This window comes from Macrobrachium nipponense, chromosome 48, assembly GCF_015104395.2.
Source record: "Macrobrachium nipponense isolate FS-2020 chromosome 48, ASM1510439v2, whole genome shotgun sequence".
Classification (NCBI taxonomy): Eukaryota; Metazoa; Arthropoda; class Malacostraca; order Decapoda; family Palaemonidae; genus Macrobrachium; species Macrobrachium nipponense.
This window is the reverse complement of record NC_087223.1, coordinates 21,165,160-21,188,263: the sequence shown is the minus strand read 5'-3', so window position 1 is coordinate 21,188,263 and position 23,104 is coordinate 21,165,160. Positions and strand designations below refer to the sequence as shown.

Here is a 23,104-nt window from a genome sequence, read left to right as displayed (position 1 = left end):
CGGCGGCCGTGGGGGACTCCTTCCTTCCTCGCCTCAACCCGCGGCCGGTCAGCGACGTCACGTCAGCCCGAGCAGCCAGTTGATCGCTGCGAGAGCGTCCACTGGCCTGGCGAGAGTCGTGTGCACGACTCTCGCCAGTCTTCTGCTCCGCGCCGCTGTCTTGACGGCGAGCGAGCTCGGGCGTCAAAACTTTGGCTGGACGGTCTTCTTTGGAAGAGCGTCCACTCGGTGCTTCTCGCGAACGAGAAGCGGCTGAGACGGAACCTGGTTTTAGCGGCAGAACCGCTAGCACCAGGTGAGGACGCACCAGCCGAGGCTGGTGCACCTCTGGTCCCCGTCGACTTCTTCTTTGCAGAAGAAGCGACGGGCCCCGCCGTTTCCCGAAGGGAACAGGAGGACCAGCAGAAGAGCTCCCCAGCTCGCCTGAGCGAGCCGGGCCCTTAGAAGATCCCGAAGGAGTCTTCTTAGGGGGGGAGGAGGCAACCTTCTTCTTCTTCGGCTGTTTAGCTTAGAAGTCGAAGGGGAAGGAGAGGCAGCAGACGACGAAGAAAGACGACGAAGACGACGACGACACCTTCTTCCTCTTCCTCTTCTTCTTCGCCAGGCTCCGCAGGACAGACGTCAGGTTTCTTCCATCCGCCAGGAGGGAGCCGGGGCAGTTGCCGAAGCAACAGGGCCCGACTGCACCTGTCCGGAAAGACCTGAGACTGTGACAGCACCACCAACAGCAGGAACAACAGGAACAGGTCCGGGAACAGCAGGAACGGCAGGAACATCTGAAAGTGAATGAGCAGCAGGCCCCCGATCTGAAAAGGAATGAGCGGCTGGGACAGCAACAGGTACGGCAGGCACGGCAGGTACCACAGGAGAGCCAGGCGTCCTGTCGGCAGCTACCGTCATCCTCGGCACTGGCGGCAGGTCCAGGGTACTCTTTGGGCAGCGGAAGTCCGGGGTCGGCAATACAAAGAACCCAGGTGGTGGTGGCACCGTCCTCTTTGACACGGCAGGAATGGGTTTTTGGATCGCAGCCGTGGGTGTCACCGACATGATATGTGGTGTATACCACCAGATGCGGTGGCATCTCATATGCTGGTGTCGAGATTGTGGTTGTTGTAGTGGTCACCGCACCATGAGTGACCCACTGCCGACCCCGCCAACCGCTGAATCAACCCCTGTATGCTCGGCACTCCCTGCAGTCCCAGCGACTCCCACACCTGTCCAGGTCGTCCTTCGCTGATGGCACACCTGCGGAAGCAACAGTCGGGTTAGTTAGAGGGGTTTCCTCACGCCTGGGGGGAGAAGAACCCCCCCCCAGAGCGGACGGAAGACCCCGAGTACAACTGGACGTCCGGGTAGCGGGCGCCCTCATCCACACTCGACGGATCGAGAGAGGAGAAGGACTCCGCTACCCCCCCGCAGGGGAAGGCGCAAACCGTGGGGGCTGGCCGGGGGGCAGGAAAGAGGACGAAGTGTCCGTTACCAAAGGAGTCACTGGACTTTCCGATGACTTCTTGGGCGGCCTAAGTATCTTCCTGCCCTCGTACAGCACCCACTGCGCCTCGGACAATTCATACATATTACACAGCAGGGCTCGTTGCGGGAGCACTCTCGCCCCGACACGAGTACAAACCACGTGAGGATCTACATCGACAAACGATCTAAATCCCCCACATCTACGCCCCTCCAGCCCGGGACACACTCTACGGGCGACCGGGGGGCGTGGTGATATCTCCATTTCTTCTTCACTCATTGCAATGATCAACAAAAGAAATGCAAAAGTACTTACAATCACTCTGATTTATACAGAAAAAGAGGGCAAATACTCAAACTCAAAGCAAACGACAAGCGGGCAGAGCGATGACGAGCACGTCCTTCCCACACACGGCCGAAAGCAAAAGTGATTTGTTTACCTCCCAGTCGCGCGGCGCGCGACGATCGGACAAGCAGTTAACTACCGTTCTCCCCTTGTTCGAAGCTTACGACCGTTCCAGCTGCCGCTATCTACTTCCTATTGTTAAAGGACCGAGGGTTTGTATTACGTATCGGAACAAATTGAGATGCTGCCTATACTAGGTCCAAGAATGGGCTGGAATATAAAAAGTTTAGGCCAAACACTGGGATCTGCAAGGTCATTCAGTTCTGCAGCCATGTTGATGGGATGCTGCCTAAGTTCTGGTGCCTACAGTGAATCACATGAGGTGCCTAATGCCTAGTGTACCACATGAGGTGCTCTAACTGCATTAACCCCCTATGGGGGATGTGGTATTAGCCTACACCTCCAGATGCTGGTAGAATGCATACCGTAATAAATTTAATTGAGTTTAGTAATTTCCCATTAGGTCACTTTGCTCCAGCGTATCAACCTACCTGCTTTTACAACCACATTATTGTAATAGTTTGCACACTCATTATCGTAGTATTTTGCACTCACATCCAAAGTGTGCAATACCACATTCAATCTATGCATAATTTTGCTCCATCTTTGCATAGGAAGGTTCAATTATACGCTGTGGTATCAGATATTTGTCACAATGTAGACTACACAAAAATTTTTATCATCTAGATGGATCCTACTTTCTCACATCCCTGTTCAGTTCCCATAGAGCGAGGTCTGCTGGTGAATTTGATCTCAATGATGTTTGGCCATCTTTTCTGTTGGTGTCTAAGTCTTAAATTTAAGTTTCACCCATCTTCCTTATTTTATCGTTTTACTGCTTCTACCTGTAAGATGTTGTGGACTACAACTAGTCAGTTTTTTTAGATGTTGTTGACAGATTATCATCTTAACATGTTCTTTCCCATTTCAGGATTCTGTTCTCTCAGTTTACCTTTTATTCTCTAGCTATGGCACTTCCTTTTGCCTATACATCTGTGTATGGATTGGAATACTATAGAGTTTAGGCCAAAGAACAAAGCACTGGGACCTATGACGTCATTCAGCGCTGGAAAGGAAATAGGAGCAGGTATGTTTGAAAGGTGTAACAGGAAAACATATGAAATAATTGTTAGGAGAGGGTGGATAGCAAGGTGGAAGCAAGATAATATGATTTTTGTTTGTATGGTGCTTTTAATTGCATGGAACCAGTGGTTATTCAGCAATGGGATCAGTGGCTTTATGTGACTTCCAAATCACGTTGAGAGTGAACTTCTATCACCAGAAATATACATCTCTCACTCCTCAATGGAATGCCCGAGAATCAAACCTGCGACCACCGAGGTGGGACACCAACACCATACCAACCATGCCACTGAGGCACTGCATGATATAATTGGAGGTTCAGTACAATGAATGAAAGGGGTTGCAGCTAGGGCAAAGAAGTGTTTAAGTTGCAATAATCTCCGAACAGTGATGGTGTTTTCAGTTTTCTGGTCATATCCTTCGCAACTGATAAGCACAAATTTGTTTTCTCTATATGAATTCTTAAAAAAACACAGCCCATTGCAAATTAGTCAGTTAAAGACCAAACTTGAAAACTTCAACATATTACAAGCACTTGAAAACATTAATGTTACAAGCACTATTTTTGAATGTTAAAATTTCACTGGAAATAACCATTATCACAAATGCATCATCAACATATTAGGATCTCCAGAAACCCCTTAGCAGTTTGTTCATCAGTGCCTTGCAAAGAATTTTCTTTTCATAAGAGTCAAAACCAGGTTGATTTTTAAGATCTGGGAAAAAAAAAAGATCCTTCAAATTGCAAACTAAGATAATGCCTATGTTATCATCACTGGAATAAATATGCTGACACATCTGCTGTTCAAATACCAAGTCCAGATAAATGTTAGCCCCTTCATAACTTTTGTCATTTATCTTGATGACCCTCAAGGCAGCCATAAACAATAGAATCTGCCCCACTGTAAGAACACCACACCAGTGTTCCCTAAGGCAAGGGAACAATACACGTGAAATGTGTGTTACAAAAATTAGGCCACAGTTAGAGATTATTGTTGTAAATATTTTTGAAAATAATTCTACTTAATCTTATGGAGTATGAATAAAAATGTGTTAATGAAACTACCATACGCAGGATGCAATTGCGGGGAGTTTATGTTTAATTTAAATTGAAAGTAATAAATACAAAATTCATCAGCTGACATTCCACAATATAAAAAAGGTAAATTTAAACAACAAAACTATAAACATTTTCAGAAAAGGTTTAACTTCACTATACAACACTTCCATGAAAAACATTTAATATAAAATAAAACGGTGATCACAGTCTGTTCCAGTCAAAATAAATACTAAATGAGATAGCCTCAGCTAAAATCAGTATTAGATTTCCGTTGTTTTGATGGAAATGACTGATTCTGATTACTAGACGACTGATCTTCCGTGGAACTTGTTCTGGCATGCAACAGCTGGGATTTACGTGATGTTCCTGGTTTTGAGTCTTCTTGTTTGATTTGCTGGAATAAGAAATTATTTTAGGAAACATTCTTTACTTTTAATTAATACAGTGTCAATAATACATTACTTTAGCACAAGTAAAACTTAAATAACTCTGGTTTCTATATACAAGTATATCATTTCTATAGTGATATATATAACAACACACAAAATGTCGTCTCATTGTAGTACTACAGTAATACAGAATGTACAGATTTTGCACTGTCAAAGTTAATTATGGGGTACAGAAAATATGTGGAGGACTGCTTTCACAACCCCATTTGCATCTACATTAAATATCTAGAGTAGTCCAGAGAATTTCTTTAAATTGTCAAAGCCAAGACATTTACATTATAAATTCATTTCATAGACATACAAACATATATTACATGCTAACTAGTTGGTACATTGGGAAACAGACCATTCAAAACTGAAGGTGCTTGACCTCCTGTTAGGCAGACAATATGCCTCCTGAGGTATATGCTAGAGAGGCTTTGCCTCTCTATCCTTATCATCCAAATTCCAAGAGGTATCACAGCCAGAATGTCTGCCAGAAGCCATGGAACAATAATGGAGGATGGTTCAAAATAAACTAATAACTCTCTCATCCTCCACTCCACCAATACCAGATAAGTGTTTCCCTGGTCAGTGAGGCTAAAAGAATGGAGTATCTTGAGTGTAAGTATTACGAAGGCTGAAGTCTGACAAAACTCCTAGGACAAATACCTCATAGAATTTCATTGAAATCTTTCTTATGCACTAGCACATATTAGTGGTGTTTAAAGGAACAAATGCTTGTATGACTAAAGAAAAAATTCTCCAAATATTCAGCAAATTGGAAAGCCTTAATACCATTGGCCTGGGTACACACAGTGAGGTCTTGGCTGCAAAAGATGCCATGGTCTAAGGAACATAGTGCTGCATGGCAGCAGACAATATTTATTTGAATTGTAAATGGAATGTTCAGGGTTCATGAAGATGATGAATGTGGGCTGGGCTAATTGCAAAGTAGCTCAGAAGTCATTTAAGCCAAAATGTTACAGCTGCAATGGGTTTGTTGTAAAAAAAATAAGTCGCATTACCTTATCTAGTTTGAGATGAAGATGCAACACTTTGCAGAAAGGAGAAAGTCAGACACTAACAGTTACTTACCTTCTCAGTAAATACATGAGCAAGCTGCTCACTTCTTGACTGCCAAATCATCTGCTGCCGCTGGAACACATCAGGATATCTGGAACAACAGCATGAAATTGTCAAGATTGCAGGAACCTTAATGCCACAAAATCATTTTACATTATTTATGAAATTAATAGTAAATTTTTAAAACTTATATGTACAGCTATGTGTAAATACACCATACGAAACCAGTGGAAAAATGGGAAAAGGCTGACAATGTTACAGGGTCTCATGGTACACTAAAAGGAAAGATTAACACTGTCCGCAGTGTACCAAGCAAGGGTAAGTTCAAAATGTAAAAATTAAAAAAAAAAAATGGCCAACATATTGAAACATAAATGATGGCATAATTTCCATTAACACAGGTCCTTTGTGATCGCTTATAACCACTTCTATAGTTGAATCAATGTTTGAACTATACAATCATCTATTAATACTTACTTCTTTACAAAAGCTGTATCAGTTGGAAGCAAGAATTCCCAGACAGCTCTCGCCGAACAATACGTTGATACTCCAGAGAGAATTTCCTTCACATCATTACCTGGCAGTCTTATTGTGTCTGCTACTTCAGCACGTCGCAAAACTGGGTTTTTTGTGAACATATATAACTGAAAAAGAAAGAAAACACTTATTATAGAGTATAAACTAGACAAGGAAAAGCTTACTACTAAAATGTATATCAATGACAAAAGACATCTTTATCTTTGGCTTCAACCCTTCAATGGAAGTAGCACAATGTAATTTAAAACAGCCATTGGTTTTCAATTAGGGAGTTAAATAATTTTATTAGTTTATAAATGGTGGCTATTCATGAAATAGCAATAAAAAGTAACTACCATCCTTGTTACTGAATTCATACATTAGCAATCAATGTTATATAGATGTCTAATATGTGAGAATATGCAAGTATAAATATGACACTGAATACGAAGTCTATTGAGCGCACCTTGGTTACATAAAAGAAAAAAAAATAATGTATTTCAAATACAAAATTGAAATGCACTTCTGAAATATTAAAAGAAACATGCCCAGAATTTTTCAAAATGCAAAATTTGAAATGGCCACATGAACCAGGTACACCAGGATCATAAAGAATATGTAACAGAAAAATGTCTTCTTCATACACAGAAGCATCAGCCTTTGTAAACTTTACTGGCCATGTTACCGTTAAGAAAACCTGAGAATATCTTCATATATAAATTTACTGTTGCACATCAACCATACTGAACCCAAACCATGATCATGAAGTTCTCTGACATGCAAAATCATGAGTCTTAACAAATCAAGAGAGACAAGTCAACTCCAATGCCTTCTTTTCTAGCGAGACAAAGGAAGTCATGAAAAATAACAGCAAGAAGGTAATAACCTCATGAAGTACATGCTACATTTCCCTAAACAAGTATTGGCAACAATGACTGAAATGGACAATTGTCCTATCGCTGGACAACCACCTTGAACTTACTTCTTGTTGATTAATCCATTTATAAAGAAAACTCATGGAAAGCGCCATCATCTGAGTCACAAATACTGTATTCACTAACATATTCATTATGAAGTACAGTACAGACATAAATGTAGTGTGTGTGTGTGTGTGCGAGAAATGTTTAAAGAAGACATCATATAATGAACTGTTTTCTTAACTATCATCTGGTATGGATGAATCATAACGAGTCGACTTTGATCTGAAAATATCCCCAATATATTACCAAATGCACACAAGCTAATATCCTTTTACTAAACAAAGAAACACTTACGACAAAATCCCGTCCTCGCTGGATCAGTTCGTTGGACACACCCGTCTCTGACTTGCTGTCTTTTGGATATAGCAGATCACTTTTAACGACCCAGTTCCCCTGGACAAGCACTGCCACCTGCTGAAGCACTTTCAGCACTGACAACATGAATTCTGCAGTGTTCCCACGATCTAAAACTTCCATTAGTTCTGTAAATGAGGCCACACCAGCTGCAAATAAAACAATTACCCAATAATCTTTAGTTACGTAGTCAGTTCTTGACAAATAAAAAAAGAAACATTTGACTACTACTAACAACTTTAGAATCTTTAAGCATTAGATTATGTTATCTGGTGGGTTTGAGGATCTACAACAGAAACTTTCCATTCACTCAGAAAAAGATTTCAGACTTAGCCTAGTGTAGGCTTCTGCCTTTACCCGATTCCAATGGCCTACGCTTTATGCAGTCACTGAACATGTTAGGAGCCAAAGATGGAAGGTGTTTCTTTGGTTTTTGTCCAAACAAATACTATACTTTGTAATGATACCTTTTTACAGTTGCAAAAGGCAAAAAGTAAAAAAAAAAAACCACAATCGAAGAAAAATACTACTAAATAATGGATGAACAAGATAAACACAAAGGACATGTGTGTAAACATCAATCATAAAAGATGTACAGTATAAGAAAACCAATCCTGTTCTAAGTATATGTCATGGATTTTTTTTTAAGCTGAGATATGAGGTGACCCATAGATCATTTGAAAAACCTGAAAGCCGCAGGAGCTTTGTTAAATGTTTTTGGAAGTGAAGATTAAGAGTTAGACAGCATGAATTGACTGATGGGCCAACTTTCACTTAAGGAAGTAAAGAGTGGATGCTGAATGTATTTCACACAACCCCGTACACCTGCACCCCACTGTCCATGCCACAAAATATACATGTCACGAAACGCCATAACTTTTTTGCAACATTTCATTTTGCCTCTCTTGGTTATTTCTAACTATACAGACAATGAGCAAGGCAAATTTATCATCTGAATAGTACTTAAAAATTTTCAAAATCACAGTATCAGGCAATCAAAATAATTGTCCTATGCAAGGATATAAAATTGGTGCTGATATGAAGAGGCTAATTGAAAAAACACATTACAGTATAAGATGGAGAAAATGGATAATAGTATACTTTGTACATTAAACTACCAACTATTTTCCTCAAAATTAAATTCTGTAGAGACTCACCATTAATCATCACTGTTTTCACATGGTTGTGGAGATCAAGTGAAATCAGACCCGACTTGGACATCAGGTGGGCTGGAAGTCCAGGAGTTAGCATCTTGACCTCTTCCGTCGGAGGAACCAATTGATTGAGGTAGTCTTTTGAGGACAAACTAAACTGATCTACCATTTCATCTTCGTACATGCAGTATAGTTTGCGAGACTCAAATTCACTCTTGTCGCTGCCGCGCCTGTGATTGAATTTGAAAAAAAAAAAAATTCTTTTAAATGAACGTAGCTGTAAATGCATCTTATGAAAAAGGGATCAAATACAATGCAACCGATAAGTTAATGTGGATGATAATACAAAAAAAAAAAAAACATACGGTCAATGAAACCACAAGGTCCTTTAAAAATTGAATTATCTATAAAACATTTTTTGAACTCATAAACAGCCTAAACATTCAAGGTTGCCAAAAGCACAGACACCTGCAGTCTTTCGTCTAACTGACGGAAGAAGAGCACTAGCCCTCTACACCTTCACTGGCTGGAACCTGAGATATCTATCTGATCTGTCACATGCATAACATATTCATACCTTTTGGAGAAGAGTTTATGAGATAATCATGGCTGGGATGAGGAGTAAAATGTATGAATGAGGGGTCTGCACTGGCTATAAAACAAGCAAAACAATTACAATGTTTTATTAAAACCTCATCACTAATTGTTATGAGGAGGGGGGGTGTGAGTTACAGAATGAACCAAGACAACTGATACCTGCAGGTTCTGTGAAAAGCTCTTAAGGACAAACTTGAAAGGCAACCAAATCTCTTGACCTGCAAGTGTCATGTGAGTAAAAGTGAATACCTGATCAATATAAAACGGGTCCTGTAATGCGTTTAACTGTCGTCGTCATTTGGAAGGTGGGGGATGCATCACTAATTTATGTATGACCACAAACTTCCCTATTCACTCTAGAAATCAGTAATCCTTAAAAAATGTAAAGTTCACACACTGTTCAACCCTCCTCAAGTCAACCTTTTAATTGCCTTTTGTCTTTAGATTGCACATGACCAAGTTCTTTGACCACCCTTCTCACTTTCTTATGTATATAAGACAACAGTTTATGTATATAAGACAACAGTTGCACAGGAAAATACCAACAAACTTAAGAAGAAATAATATTCAGATACTAACTTGTTATAGCTGACCTCAACCCAAGGTTCTTCCTTAATCTGTCGCAGCAAAAACCCATAGCTCTTCTCTTTGGCCTTGCGGCTGCGTTCTGTCTCTGGTTTTTCAAATCTCACTGTTACCTTTTTCACCTTATCTTCTTCGTCAGAATCTGGAAAAAGTGTTGACAAACATCAGCTTAAATTTACAGTTTTCCATCAATTCATATTTGAACCAGCTATAATTTACTATTAGTACTATCACAATTTTTATCAATTTTAAAAAATGAGGAAAGATTCATATAAAGTGAGTCTAAATTAATGGCAAGCTGGCTTCCAACAAATATTATTCAGTATTAAGTATACAGCATTTATGCAAAAATCAGACATGCTATTCAGAAAAACTAATGAAATGGTACAGTAATATTGCAGCTCCTCTTACACAGGAGCATAAGCATCATTACCGCTGTTAAGGTCTTCCCACAGATGAACATTATCGGATATGAAAGAATTCTGGTAGTACTATACTGTAGCATGACAGCATGGCACCTAAACAGAATAGGGATACTGATGCTAAGTAACCAAGAGCTATTTCAGTAATGTAATGTAATAACAAAAAATAAAAAAAGGTTTAGAAATAGTTCAAATGACTTTGCAAACCCTCACCTTCCTCTCCAGTCGAGTCTTTCCTTTCTTTCTTCCTGCATTTGTCGGCCTGGTCGAGATAAGCAAGAGAAGGGCGAAGAGCAAACACTGATGCTACAGGGGTTAAGTGAAGTCCAGAATCCCGAACTACACCCACTGCGTAACGGTTGCAGTCACTCAGAGCCTTAGTTGATGTTAGGACCAGTTTGTCCATCACATTGCTTTTGGGTAAAACATTTTACATTATGAAAAGGAGGCAGACAAATAAGAGATCATCTGTTTAAAATAATGATTTCCTTATTATATTGTAGTAAAATGTGGCTGGATATAATACTATACAGTACTACATATATCATTTCCACAACTTTTTCTCATTACAGAATAAGTAATATTTGGAGGGCAATACCTCAAGGATACACACTAAACCCACGTTACATAGAAAAATAAAAAAGGGACTTTAAAATAACTGATGGTAATTAAAAGGGAATGCACATTTCAGAATTAGTGAACAAAAGGGTATAATAAAACTAGAAGGATAAACCTGAATCCAAATGAGATGACACTTATAGAAAACCAACATTTGTTCAATAGTTATCAGAAGAGAGAGAGAGAAATAGAGAGATAGAATATAGTCTTCAAAGTTACTTTCAACTGAGTTTAAACCAACAGCCAGTGACTACTGATTGTAACAAGCGATAGCTGACCCATAAGATTACGAATCATGCTTCAACCTCCTTCATCTAGACAACAAATACAATTAAGTAGCTCTAAAACAAAGACATAGAAGCATTAAAATATCTACATTTCATCAATCAACAGACCTTTTATAAAAATTGTCTTCTGAATCACGCTTGTCTCTAAAAGCTCCGTCTACGTTCAGGGCAATCTGTTCACCCTTGCTTTTGTCATATGTCGCACCCCTGGTATGCAATCCCAACTCCATCTCTATCTGACCACTCCTCGGCCGGATCTTTGTCTGCGGAAAATAAATGTATGCTGTTAACATTTAAAGAAAAAACTTCCTGAGTTCACATAAATGCTACTTGAAGCAGGGAAAATACAGAACACAAAATGACTGTACGATCATTTAAAAATTTTTGCACATTAATTCATGAGTAGATACATATAAATAAAATAATGACCAAAACAGCCTCAAACACAAATCAGCAATAGGCAGGAATGAACCCAAAGTGAAATTTGAGGAAACTGTCTCCTACATTTCACAAAGGTTAACTAGAAAAGGCTCACACTGTGCAAGCTCCCTACTGGACTTTACAGTGTTCAAAACTTGTTATAGGTTATCAGTATAGTATCGATTTTTATCAGCATATCTTTTTATGAGTTTCTATGGAAAAGGAGATAGTACACCTGAAGGCAGTGTTTTAACCAAATTAATATTCTAACATCAAAATTTTGTGCTTAATATTTAATATAATACAACAGTTTTATATTAACCCTTAAACGCCGAATGGACGTATTAAACGTCGATTTAAAATGTCTCCCGTATGCCGAATGGACGTACCATACGTCGACTCAAACATTTTTTTTTTTTAATTCGCGAAAAAATACTTATAGGCCTACCAGCCGAAAACTTTTGAATCACGCGCCTTGGGGGATGCTGGGAGTTCACAGATCAAGGTGTTGTTTTGTTTACAATCGTTACGCAGGCGCGCAAGTGCGAATTTCTTTCTTGCCGCACTAAAAAGTATGTGACACATCTCAGAAATTATTTCGTCACTGACATAATTTTTGTACCATTTTAAATTAGCCGTTACATGGAGTATTGTATATGAAAATGTGCGCATTTTTATGTAGAATACAACAAAAAAATACTCATGATTGTAGCTTTTATCAGTTTTGAGATATTTTTATATAAATAACGATAAGTGCCAAAATTTCAACCTTCGGTCAACTTTGACTCTACCGAAATGGTCAAAAAACGGATTTTTAAGCTAAAACTCTTATATTTTAGTAATATTCAATCATTTACCTTAATTTTGCAACTAATTGGAAGTCTCTAGCACAATATTTCGATTTATGGTGAATTTATGAAAAAACTTTTTCCTTACGTCCGCGCGGTAACTCTTCCGAAAAATGACAATTTGTCGAAAATTGCATTTTTCCTAACTATACAAACCTGAGGTCCTTTAACAATAGGAAGGTAACTAGCGGCAGCTGGGACGGTCGTAAGCTTCGAACAAGGGGAGAACGGTAGTTAACTGCTTGTCCGGTCGTGCGCGCGCCGTGAAGAATCACTTTTGCTTTAGGCCCATGCAAAAAGTTGCAGAGTGAGGGGTGGTATGAGGTGGGACTATATGTAAAGGACCTCAGGTTTGTATAGTTAGGAAAAATGCAATTTTCGACAAATTGTCATTTGTTCCGATACGTAATACAAACCCTCGGTCCTTTAACAATAGGAAGACTCACTTCTTGGTGGGTGGAATCTGAGTCTTTTTGGTGAACAGACTGGTGTTCGTCCAACCTTGGAATGCCTCCCTGGTCGTAAGAGCAAGGGAGGGATCCAAACCTGTCCGATTGATCGGGGTGTGCACCGCAGGATCAATGGTCAGACCTCTGAGCCAAGTACTAAGAGAGAGGCAAGCGTATCTCGTTGTACCAGCAAGTAAGAACTTGCTCCATTACAAGAGCCAACATAAAGTTATGGGTTTGTCTCAAGTAGGCATCCACTCCTTCCCCCTTGTTGGAGGGAGTGGAGGATATTTGCTTCTATCCCTAACTAAAGGGATAGACTGGGGCTCGGTCGAGTAGCTTACCTGCATCGAATTCCTTTCCAGCATGGTGACGACCGTGACCCTCTGCCCACAGGTAGAGAGAGAGAAGATGGAGAAGAGAAGCCAGTCGCACTCTCATTCAACCATTCATTCCTACAGTCACACCAGGAATCGATGCTGTTCTGCCTGCTCGGGTGCTGGGTAAGCTTACACAACGTGTTGAGCAGCCACCACAGGTCCCAAGGAAAAAGTATCCAAGGACTTGTGGGCAATATCCCAAAGGTAGAAGGACGTGAAGGTAGTCTGGTTAGCCCAGACACCTGCCTTCAGGACCTGCGCCACGTAGAAGTTCTTACGGAACGCCAAAGAGGGTCCAATACCTCTGACTTCGTGGGCTCTCGGTCGGAGCGTACGGATGTCGTCACTACCATCAGCCTCGTACGCCCTCCTGATCACCTCACGCAGCCAGAAAGAAAGCGTGTTTTTGGATACTTCTTTCTTGGTAACCCCAGTGCTAACGAAGAGGCGTCGACACTCAGGCCTGAGGTGTCGAGTTTTCTTCAGATAGCGCCGTAGCGCCCTCACAGGACAAAGCAGCATCTCATCCGTATCGTTGTCGGTGAAATCCATTAGGGAGGGGATCGTGAAAGACTTGAACCTGTCGTCAGGGATCGACGGATTCTGAGTCTTAGCTACGAAATTCGGGACGAAATCGAGCGTCACAGATCCCCAGCCCCTGGAATGTTTAACATTGAAGGACAGACCATGAAGTTCCCCTACTCTCTTTGCCGATGCCAGGGCCAGCAAGAAGAGGGTCTTGAGGGTCAGATCCCTGTCTGACGACTCTCGGAGTGGCTTGAATGGTCTTCGAGTCAAACTCCTAAGGACGAGAGTCACATCCCACTTAGGGGGCCTGAGTTCCCTGGGTGGGCAAGACCTTTCGAAGCTCCTCATTAGCAAGGAGATCTCGAACGAGTTCGAGATGTCCAGTCCCCTCAGTTTTAGGACGAGCGCCAGTGCTGCTCTATATCCTTTAACTGTGGGTACTGAGAGGAGCTTCTCTCGGCGAAGAAACACGAGGAAATCCGCTACCTGCTGAAGAGTGGCTCTGAGAGGAGATAGACCCCGTCTACGACACCAACCACAGAAGACGGCCCACTTCCCCTGGTACACAGCTGCAGAGGACTGTCGGACGTGTCCAGCCATCTCTGTTGCTGCGCTGCGAGAAAAGCCTCTCGTTCGCAAGAGATGGTGGATAACAGCCAGCCGTGAAGTTGTAGGGACTGGACTGCCCGGTGGTACCGCTCTACGTGTGGCTGGGCTAGAAGGTTGTGCCAGTGGGGCATCTCTCTCGGTTCTTCCGCAAGAAGAGCCAGCAGGTCCGGATACCAAACGGCTTGAGGTCGTTTGGGAGCCATCAGGATCATCCTGAGATTGGGAGTGACCAACGCTCGGCTGATCACTTTCCGAATCAGACAAAAGGGAGGAAAGGCGTAGACGAAGAGGTTGTCCCAGGGGTGTTGAAGAGCGTCCTCTGCAGCTGCCCATGGGTCCGGCACGGCTGAACAAAAAACTTGAAGTTTTTTGTTGTGCCGGGTGGCGAACAGGTCTATGACCGGACGCCCCCACAGGTTGAAGAGCCTTTCCGCCACTTCTGGGTGTAGGGACCACTCGGTCCCTATCACCTGATCCCGACGGCTGAGCTTGTCTGCTACTACATTCCTCTTGCCTGGAATATAGCGTGCTGACAGCTCTATCGAGTGAGCCGTGGCGCACTCGTGCACCTGCACAGTCAACTGGTTTGTAGCGGGAGAGACACTAGGCCCCCCTGCTTGTTGACGTATGCCACTACTGTGGTGTTGTCGCACATCAACACCACCGAGTGTCCCATCAAGCGGTCTTGGAACTCTTGGAGAGCGTAAAACGCCGCCTTGAGTTCTAGGACATTGATGTGAAGGTGCTTGTCGTGATGGTCCCACACACCTGCAGCCAGCAACTCCTCCAGGTGTGCGCCCCATCCCTCGGTCGATGCGTCTGAGAACAGCAGCATCTCCGGGGGGGGAGTGCGTAGAGGCACCCCTCTTAAGAGGTTCCTGTCGTCAAGCCACCAGGCTAGGTCCTGCCTCACCTTCTCCGTGATGGACACGGGGAAGTAAGGTGGATCCTTTACCTGTGACCAACTCACCCTTAGTCTCCACTGGAGAGACCGCAGGTGAAGACGTCCGTGAGGAACTAACTTCTCGAGTGACGACAGGTGGCCGATCACGACTTGCCATTGCTGAGCTGCCTGTTCCTGCCGAGACAGGAACCGGCCGGCTGCCTCCCTGAATTTGCTGATCCTCAAGTCTGCGGGGCGGACTTGAGCTGCTACCGTATCGATCAGCATACCCAGGTACTTCATCTTCTGCTTGGGTTCGAGATCGGACTTCTCGTAGTTTATCACGATCCCCAGATCGCGACAAAACTTTAGAAGTCGATCCCTGTCCTGCAGCAACTGCGAGCGGGAGCTCGCCAGGACCAGCCAATCGTCGAGATACCTCAGAAGACGTATCCCGTGCGAATGGGCCCAAGCAGACACCAGCGTGAACACTCTCGTGAACACCTGTGGGGCGGTTGATAGACCGAAGCAAAGTGCCCTGAATTGGTACACCGTCCCGTCGAAGATGAAGCAGAGGTACTTTCTGGAGGACTGATGGATGGGTATTTGAAAATACGCATCCTTCAGGTCCACTGAAAGCATGAAGTCGTTCTCCCTGATGGAGTCGAGCACGGAACGTGCCGTCTCCATCTTGAACCGAGTCTGGCGAACAAATCGGTTCAGGGGAGAGAGATCTATCACCGGGCGCCAGCCCCCCGATGCCTTCTCCACTAAGAAAAGGCGGCTGTAAAAGCCCGGTGACCGATCTACTACGACTTCTACAGCTCGTTTGGTCAGCATGGTCTTGATCTCCTGCCGAAGAGCGTCGTCCTTTGAGGATCCTAGAACATATGTCTGAAGATGGACCGGGTTGGAGAGGTGAGGGGTGGCCGAGATTCGAAGGGTAGTAGATATCCCTCCCGAAGGACGTCTACTATCCAGGTCTCGGCACCGTAGCGCTGCCAAGTTGCCCAATGGCTCGCTAGGCACCCCCCCACTTCCGGCAGCTGGTGAGGGGGAACGCCGACCCTAGCGTTTCCCACCTCGCTTCGACTTCTTCCCAGCACCTCCTCGGGGAAAGGAGGGCTGGGAGGAGGGCTGGTTACGGCCTCCTTTACCAGAAGTTGAAGCAGGAAGAGTCTTTCCTCGGGGCTTCGATGGAGCAGCCGTCTTAGCAGCCGAGGAAGCGCTAGCTAAACTCTTAGGCTTAGCCGCAGTTGTACGAGGTTGCCCAGAAACCTTCGTAACTGCCTGGTGAACCAGACGGTCACTGTCATCAGTGCGCCGTCTTTCCACCATCTCTCCGGGAAAGAGAGCGGAGGAACTTTTCATTGGTCCGTTACGGAGTCCATTTACCGCCTCACGTCCGGCCCCCTTGGCTACTCGTGTAAGGACAGCGTCCCTACGACGGAGAACCAAGTTGGCCCACAGGTTTGCCGTCTGATGGGCGAGGTAGGAGATGGCCCTACCTCCAGACTGGCACAGTCTCCTGAAGTCGGGGGTCGTCTTCGAGGGGCATCGCCCCCGAGTCGGCCGCGACCTTGGATACTGTGAGGGACCACAGATCCAACCAAGAGACTGCCTGGAAAGCCGCCATAGCGGTAGCTTCCAGGCCCAGTGCCTCCTGCTGCGAGAACCACAAGTTCTCCGACAGGAGCTGCTGCAGGGACACACCTGGAGTTAGCCTAGCTAGCTCCGGGTTAACCTGTTTGGGCGGTATTGGATCCACTGATGGCACGTAGAACTTCCGCTGTCGCTGCAGAGGAGGAGGAAGTAGCTTGGAAGACCGTCCTGACTTAAGTGAATCCTCTCGTCCTGAGACGAAATTCTCCACCTGGTCAAGGACTGAGTCTGCAAGCTCCGATCGCGGCAGTCCCACCGTCAATTTGGGTTCCCTCTTCGGGCCCCAAAATGACTAGAGCCGGGACGTGGGCTCAGATGGTGGTAGCGGCGATCCTTCCCCCAGGTCGTTGTGCTGACGAATCAGCGCAATAACCTGGGCAAAGTTCCTCTGGATCTCGGGAGTTACAGCGTCCTGAGGAGTAGGACCGTCCAGTCCCTCCAACAGGAGCAGCTCTCGAGACCCTCCTCCTTCAGAAGGAGGAACAGCAACAGACCCCTGACGGTCGCCTCCAGCCACTTGCACGTACGACCTCGCTGGTCCTAAGACCATGCCTGGTGCGTGCGGCATCGTGACGGGATCGTGAGCGGCGCACCTCTCACGATCACTCCTATCTACCTCGCTCTTCCCGGTGTAGCCCGAGGAAGTTGAAGGTAGAGGAGAGACAGACCTGACGCTCCCCCCCCCCCGCTCGCTGGCAGGACCAGCGTACGTGGGGGGCTGCAGCCGATCACCAACCCGCGGTGGGGATCGATCTGCAGGCCTGGCCGTGCCGCTCACCTGTGGCGAGCGGCTCGACTGAGCACGTCGACCCCGGTCCCGTGCGTCAGACGAGCTGCTGCTGGCCACCGTCTCCGTCCGGTCCCTGTGGGAGCGGCGGTCAGGTGATCTACAGAGCTAGCCTTCGCGGTGAGACCGGTGAGCGTCCTCACGGCACGTCAAAACCGCTGGTACCAGCCGAAGCTGGTGCCATTGGTCGAGGGGACCTCTTCCCAGCCTCAACCCGTGGCCGGTCAGAGACCGTCACGTCAACCCGAGGTACCGGCTGGTCGCTACGAGAGCGGCCGCTGGCCTGGCGAGAGTTACTTGCGCGACTCTCGACAGTCTTCTGCTCCGTGCCTCGGTCATGACGGTGAGCGAGCTCAGGCGTCTTGACTTTGGCTGCACGGTCGCCCGAAGGAGACCGTACACTCGGAACTTCTCGCGGACGAGAAGTCGAGCCGGTACCTGGCTTAGCAGCAGTGCTACCAAGACCAGGCGAGGATGTACCAGCAGTAGCCAGCACATCCTTGGTCCCCGTCTTCTTCTTCTTCTCAGAAGAGGAGACGGGCCCTGTTCCCGAGGGAACAGGAGGACCAGCAGAAGCACCCCCCGTCACACCGGAGCGAGACGGGCCCTTCGAAGGTCCCGCAGGAGCCTTCTTAGGGGGGGAGGAGGCAGCCTTCTTCTTCTTCGGCTTGGAAGCCTTAGAAGTCGAAGGGGGAGAGGCGGCAACAGACGACGAAGAAGACGATGAAGACGACGACGACACCTTCCTCATCTTCGTCAGCTCTCTCAGGACGGACGTCAGGTCTTCCATCCACGGAAAAGTCGGGCCAATTGCCGAAGCAAACGCCCCACTGATCCTGTCCGGAAAGACCATAGACCGGTGCAGCACCTCCATGACGAGACGCGACGTGGGTAGGGGCAGGCACGGCAGGAGCGGCAGGAACATCAACAGCAGGACCAGCACCATCAGGACCAGCAGCAGCAGGACCAGCACCAGCAGGACCAGCACCAGCAGGACCAGCACAGCAGCAACATCAGCATGAGCGTCACGCACCGCGCGCTTCGTAGGAGCGGCGCGAGCGGCTGGGCCAGCAACACTAGCTGCAGGTACGGCAGGTACGGCAGCATAGTCCGGCGTCACAGGCATCTCCAATTCAGCCAAATTCATCATCGGGACGGGCGGCAGGTCCAGGGGCGAACTTTTCGGACAGCGAAAGTCGGGAGTCGGCAGCACATAGAATCCAGGTGGCGGCGGCACGCCCCTCTTAGGTACGGCAGCAATCGGCTTTTGGATTGATGCAGTGGGAGTCACAGACGCAATGTGTTGCGTGTAAACCACATGAGGAGGGGCGGCGTACGCTGGTGTGGACACTGTATTCGTAGTCGTTGTGACTACACCATGAGTTACAACTGCCGACCCCGCCAGTCGTTGAATTAAGCCCTGGATACTGGGGGCGCCCTGCAGTCCCAACGACGCCCACACCTGTCCAAGGTCGTCACTCAATGAAGACACACCTGAGGGAGGAACAGTCGGGTCAGTTAGAGGGGCACCCTCACGACTGGGGGAGGAAGACCAACCAGAGCGGACGGAAGACCCCGAATACAATTGGACATCCGGGTATCGGGCGCCCTCCTCCACACTCGACGGATCGAGTGAGGAGAAGGACTCCGAAACCCCCCCCGCAGGGGAAGGCGCAAACCGTGGGGGCTGAGCTGGAGGTAGGAAGGATGACGAGGTATCCGTCACCAAAGGAGTCGCTGGAGAGCTTTCCGACGACTCCTTGGTCGATCTACGCCTCTTCCTACCCTCGTACAGCACCCTGCGCCTCGGACCAGTTCACACAAAACATTACATGGTTTCGGTTCGGAACACTCTCGCCCCCCGACACCGATAACATAATTCATGTGGGTCTATGTCAGGATAAGAGCGGAATCTGCCGCATTTACGCCCCTCCAGCCCGGGACACACTCTACGGGCAGCTGGTGGGCGCGGCGAAAGCTCTTCAAGATCCATAATTAAATTCACTTCACAATCAATGAAAAATGAAAAAAGAGTACTTACAATTTCATTCAAAACCACAAAAGAACAAACCAGTCAGAAGGAAAGTTGTAAACATCCAAGCACACGACGAAATAGCGGGCAGAGCGATGACGAGCACGTCCTGTCACACCACGGCCGAAAGCAAAAGTGATTCTTCACCGCCCGGGCGCGCGGCGCGCGCACGACCGGACAAGCAGTTAACTACCGTTCTCCCCTTGTTCGAAGCTTACGACCGTCCCAGCTGCCGCTAGTTACCTTCCTATTGTTAAAGGACCGAGGGTTTGTATTACGTATCGGAACAAAAATCATACATGCGATTGTGGTAATGTTTGCACCTTTTTAAAATTAGCAGTTACATAAAGTTTTATATATGGAAATGTGCGCAATTTCATGCACAATACAACTAAAAACCACCCATGGTTGTAGCTTTTATCAATTTTGAAATATTTTCATATAAAAAATGATGTCACAAATTTTCAACCTTCGGTCAACTTTGACTCTACCGAAATGGTCAAAAGACGCAATTGTAAGCTAAAACGCTTATATTCTAGTAATATACAATCATTTACCTTCATTTTGCAACAAATTGGGAGTCTCTAGCACAATATTTTGATTTATGGTAAATTTATGAAAAAAATAACATTTTCTTTACGTCCACGCGGTAACTCTTCCGAAAAAATCATACGTGCGATTGTGGTAAGGTTTGCACCATTTTAAATTAGCCGTTACATAAAGTTTTATATATGAAAATGTGTGCAATTTCATGTAGCATACAACAAAAAATAATTGAAGGTTGTAGCTTTTCTCATTTTTGAAATATTTGCATATAAATCACAATAAATAGAAAAAAAACCACGTTCGGTCAACTTTGACTCTAACGAAATGGTCGAAAAACGCAGTTGTAAGCTAAAACTCTTACAGTATAGTAATATTCAGTCATTTATCTTCATCTTGAAACAAATTCAAAGTCTCTAGCACAATATTTAGATTTATGGTGAATTTAAAAAAAAAAAACTTTCCTTCCCTCGGAGCGCGGATTCTCCTCCACAAATCTCCGAAATGCGTACGTCCCATTCTCGGAATATTTGCTCCATTTCATATTAGGCATTTCATAGAGTTTTATATATGAAAATGTGCAAAATTTCATGTAGAATAAAACGAAAAATATTTGAAGGTTGTAGCTTTTTTAATTTCCAAAATAATTGCATATAAAACAATTTATATAAAAAATATGACATTCTGTCAACTTTAACTCGTCAGTTATGGTCGAAAACTGCAATTGTAAGCTAATACTCTTACAGTATAGTAATATTCAATCATTTTTATTCATTTTGAAAGAAATTGGAAGTCTCTAGGACAATATTTAGATTTATGGTGAATTTTTGAAAAAAAATATTTGTTTACGTCTGCGTGTTACGAATTCATGCATTATTTTGTGATAATATTTTCTCTATGTTGCTTTTATCGTTTTACAATGTGTTATATACCAAATTGATTGCAATTTAGTGTACATTACAACGAAAAAAAACCTAACTTGTTACCTTTATTCGTTTTGCACACAAGAGCGATTTGAATAGAGTTATACATATATGAAATTTCGTTTTTGCGGTATCATATATCGCATTATTTACATATGATAATTATATTTTTTTCAATTTCTGATGGTTGTATACTAAACTTCAGCCAATGACAAAAAAAGGAGCCAAAAATGAACTCTTAATCTTGAAAACTAAGCGTGCTGTGATTTTTTGAAAAAAAAAAATTTTCCGCTTCCGCGCTCACTCCAAAACACCTCCGGCACATGGGAGACAATTTTTATTTTACCGCTTCGGCGTTTAAGGGTTAAGCTTACTGATTTACTAAAACACAAGCTGCCTTTGGTCAATGAAAGCCTCATCAAGAAAGCTGCACTTAATTTTTGTGAAAAAGGGATTAAAATTTCATATAAGCATAATCTTTAATGGTACAATTACAAATCACTTCCATTCCTTGATAAGGAATACACAAGGAATAAAATAAATCATGACATAAAGAAGTAATGTCAGCTAACCTTAAGAATGGTCGACTCATCATAATTGTGAGCACGTGGCCGAACAGGAAACTGTAGAACATACAATTGTTGAGCAAGTGTCTTTGCGAGGTACACTGGAATCTGCAAATGGAAAGAACTATTAACTACTGACATGCTTACACTCGGGTCAAGTTAAAATAGGAAGTATAAAATAATTCTCACAACTATACGTACATGTATTTTTTATTCAAGTCAATGTCAAGTTCAGCAAGAGTTCAGTAGTGTAAATCTTCTTATAAGTGAAAAGAGGGTGAAATTCGTGAATGATATAAGTTGAGCATAGTCTTCTGTTGAGATTTCTCTCCCTGATAACAATTGTTATGAGCTCCCTTCATCTCATGAATTTACTTTTCATTCAGAGGAGGTGAAGCTCTGCAGGGTACTGAGTAAACGACCGAACGGCGACACAGCTGCCACCTCTTCCGGAACGTGGCCACCTTCCTGAAAAAGTACTTGAACTCGCTGCTGTGAGCATCAGTCAAGAGTTGTGGCCTATGCAGGCAGCACACAGAGACTTCTACGCTCCTCTCGCTCGAGGTAAATGTTTTCTCTAAAATTACAAAATAATAGCATAATTCAATTGTTTTATCAGGAAGTGATCACGTTTCAAGAGAGGTGGCCGCTATATCGCTGCTCGGTCGTTCGTTTACCCTATATGCATTAATGTAAATATGTACCACTGCTCTTAGTTTTTTTCACGCAGGACACTGCTTCCTATTGCGTGTAGACTAAGATTAGGCTAGGATGCATTTTTTATATTCGCTGTTAGTGTTCAGTCAGGTTAGGTTAGTTATTTGCCGATGGCTCATCCAGGTTTCGCACCGCTTCTGTAGCGCTTGCAGGAGGTTTGTTCATATGATGTGACCAACCACAAGGCAAATTCCACATTCATCACAGCATCAATTAAAAAAAAAAAGGTTTTTAAATTGCTATTTAAAAGACTTCAATCCTCATGGGTGTACTACTCAATAAGTTAATTTTTGTTAATGGGGAAATACTCTGGGTTCAGTTATGAGTCACATGGTGGGAATGAATGTTAAAACAAAGATATAGGGGGAACAACCGACTGGACTAGCCGAGCCAGTTTCCACCGCGTTTGAGGCCACCCTCTGAAAAAGTACTTTAACACATCCTGACACCGGAGATAGTCATCAGTCACGAGTTGTTGTTGATGAGAGAAGGAACTCGAGACCTCTACACTCGTTTCGAAGTAAGTATTTTCTCCAAAGTTAGAAATTAAGGCCATATTTTAGGATTAAACAGAGGATAATGAAAAGTCTAGCTCTACACAGTGCACACTACCTCCTTGACACTTTTCAAATTTTTACTTACAACTCGGAATATTTAGAAGATTGATGCCATCTCGATGTTTGCGGAGTCGCTTGTGTCAATAAACTAACC

General features: G+C 44.4%; 1 protein-coding gene across 1 annotated transcript; it reads right to left on the bottom strand.

Moving 5' to 3' along the window:
• Window positions 1-4,029: 4,029 nt before the first annotated feature.
• Window positions 4,030-21,840, bottom strand: LOC135205116 (DNA-directed RNA polymerase III subunit RPC5-like). The gene is made up of 9 exons (XM_064235464.1): window positions 21,683-21,840; window positions 11,155-11,309; window positions 10,355-10,554; window positions 9,714-9,861; window positions 8,541-8,767; window positions 7,324-7,532; window positions 6,011-6,177; window positions 5,546-5,624; window positions 4,030-4,413 (listed from the first exon to the last, which is right to left on the bottom strand). Exons 1-9 carry the CDS (start codon window positions 21,815-21,817, stop codon window positions 4,264-4,266), a joined length of 1,470 nt encoding a protein of 489 aa, XP_064091534.1. The 5' UTR covers window positions 21,818-21,840; the 3' UTR covers window positions 4,030-4,263.
• Between the last annotated feature and the right edge of the window lie 1,264 nt (window positions 21,841-23,104).

Coding starts and splice junctions, on each gene's coding strand:
- LOC135205116 (XM_064235464.1), bottom strand. CDS start 21,817: ATGTCAGTAGTTAATAGTTCTTTCCATTTGCAGATTCCAGTGTACCTC. Junction 7,533..8,540: donor GAAAACAGTGATGATTAATG/GTGAGTCTCTAC, acceptor TTTTATTTGCAG/CTGGTGTGGCCTCATTTACA. Junction 6,178..7,323: donor AGCGAGGACGGGATTTTGTC/GTAAGTGTTTCT, acceptor TTTCTTTTTCAG/TTATATATGTTCACAAAAAA.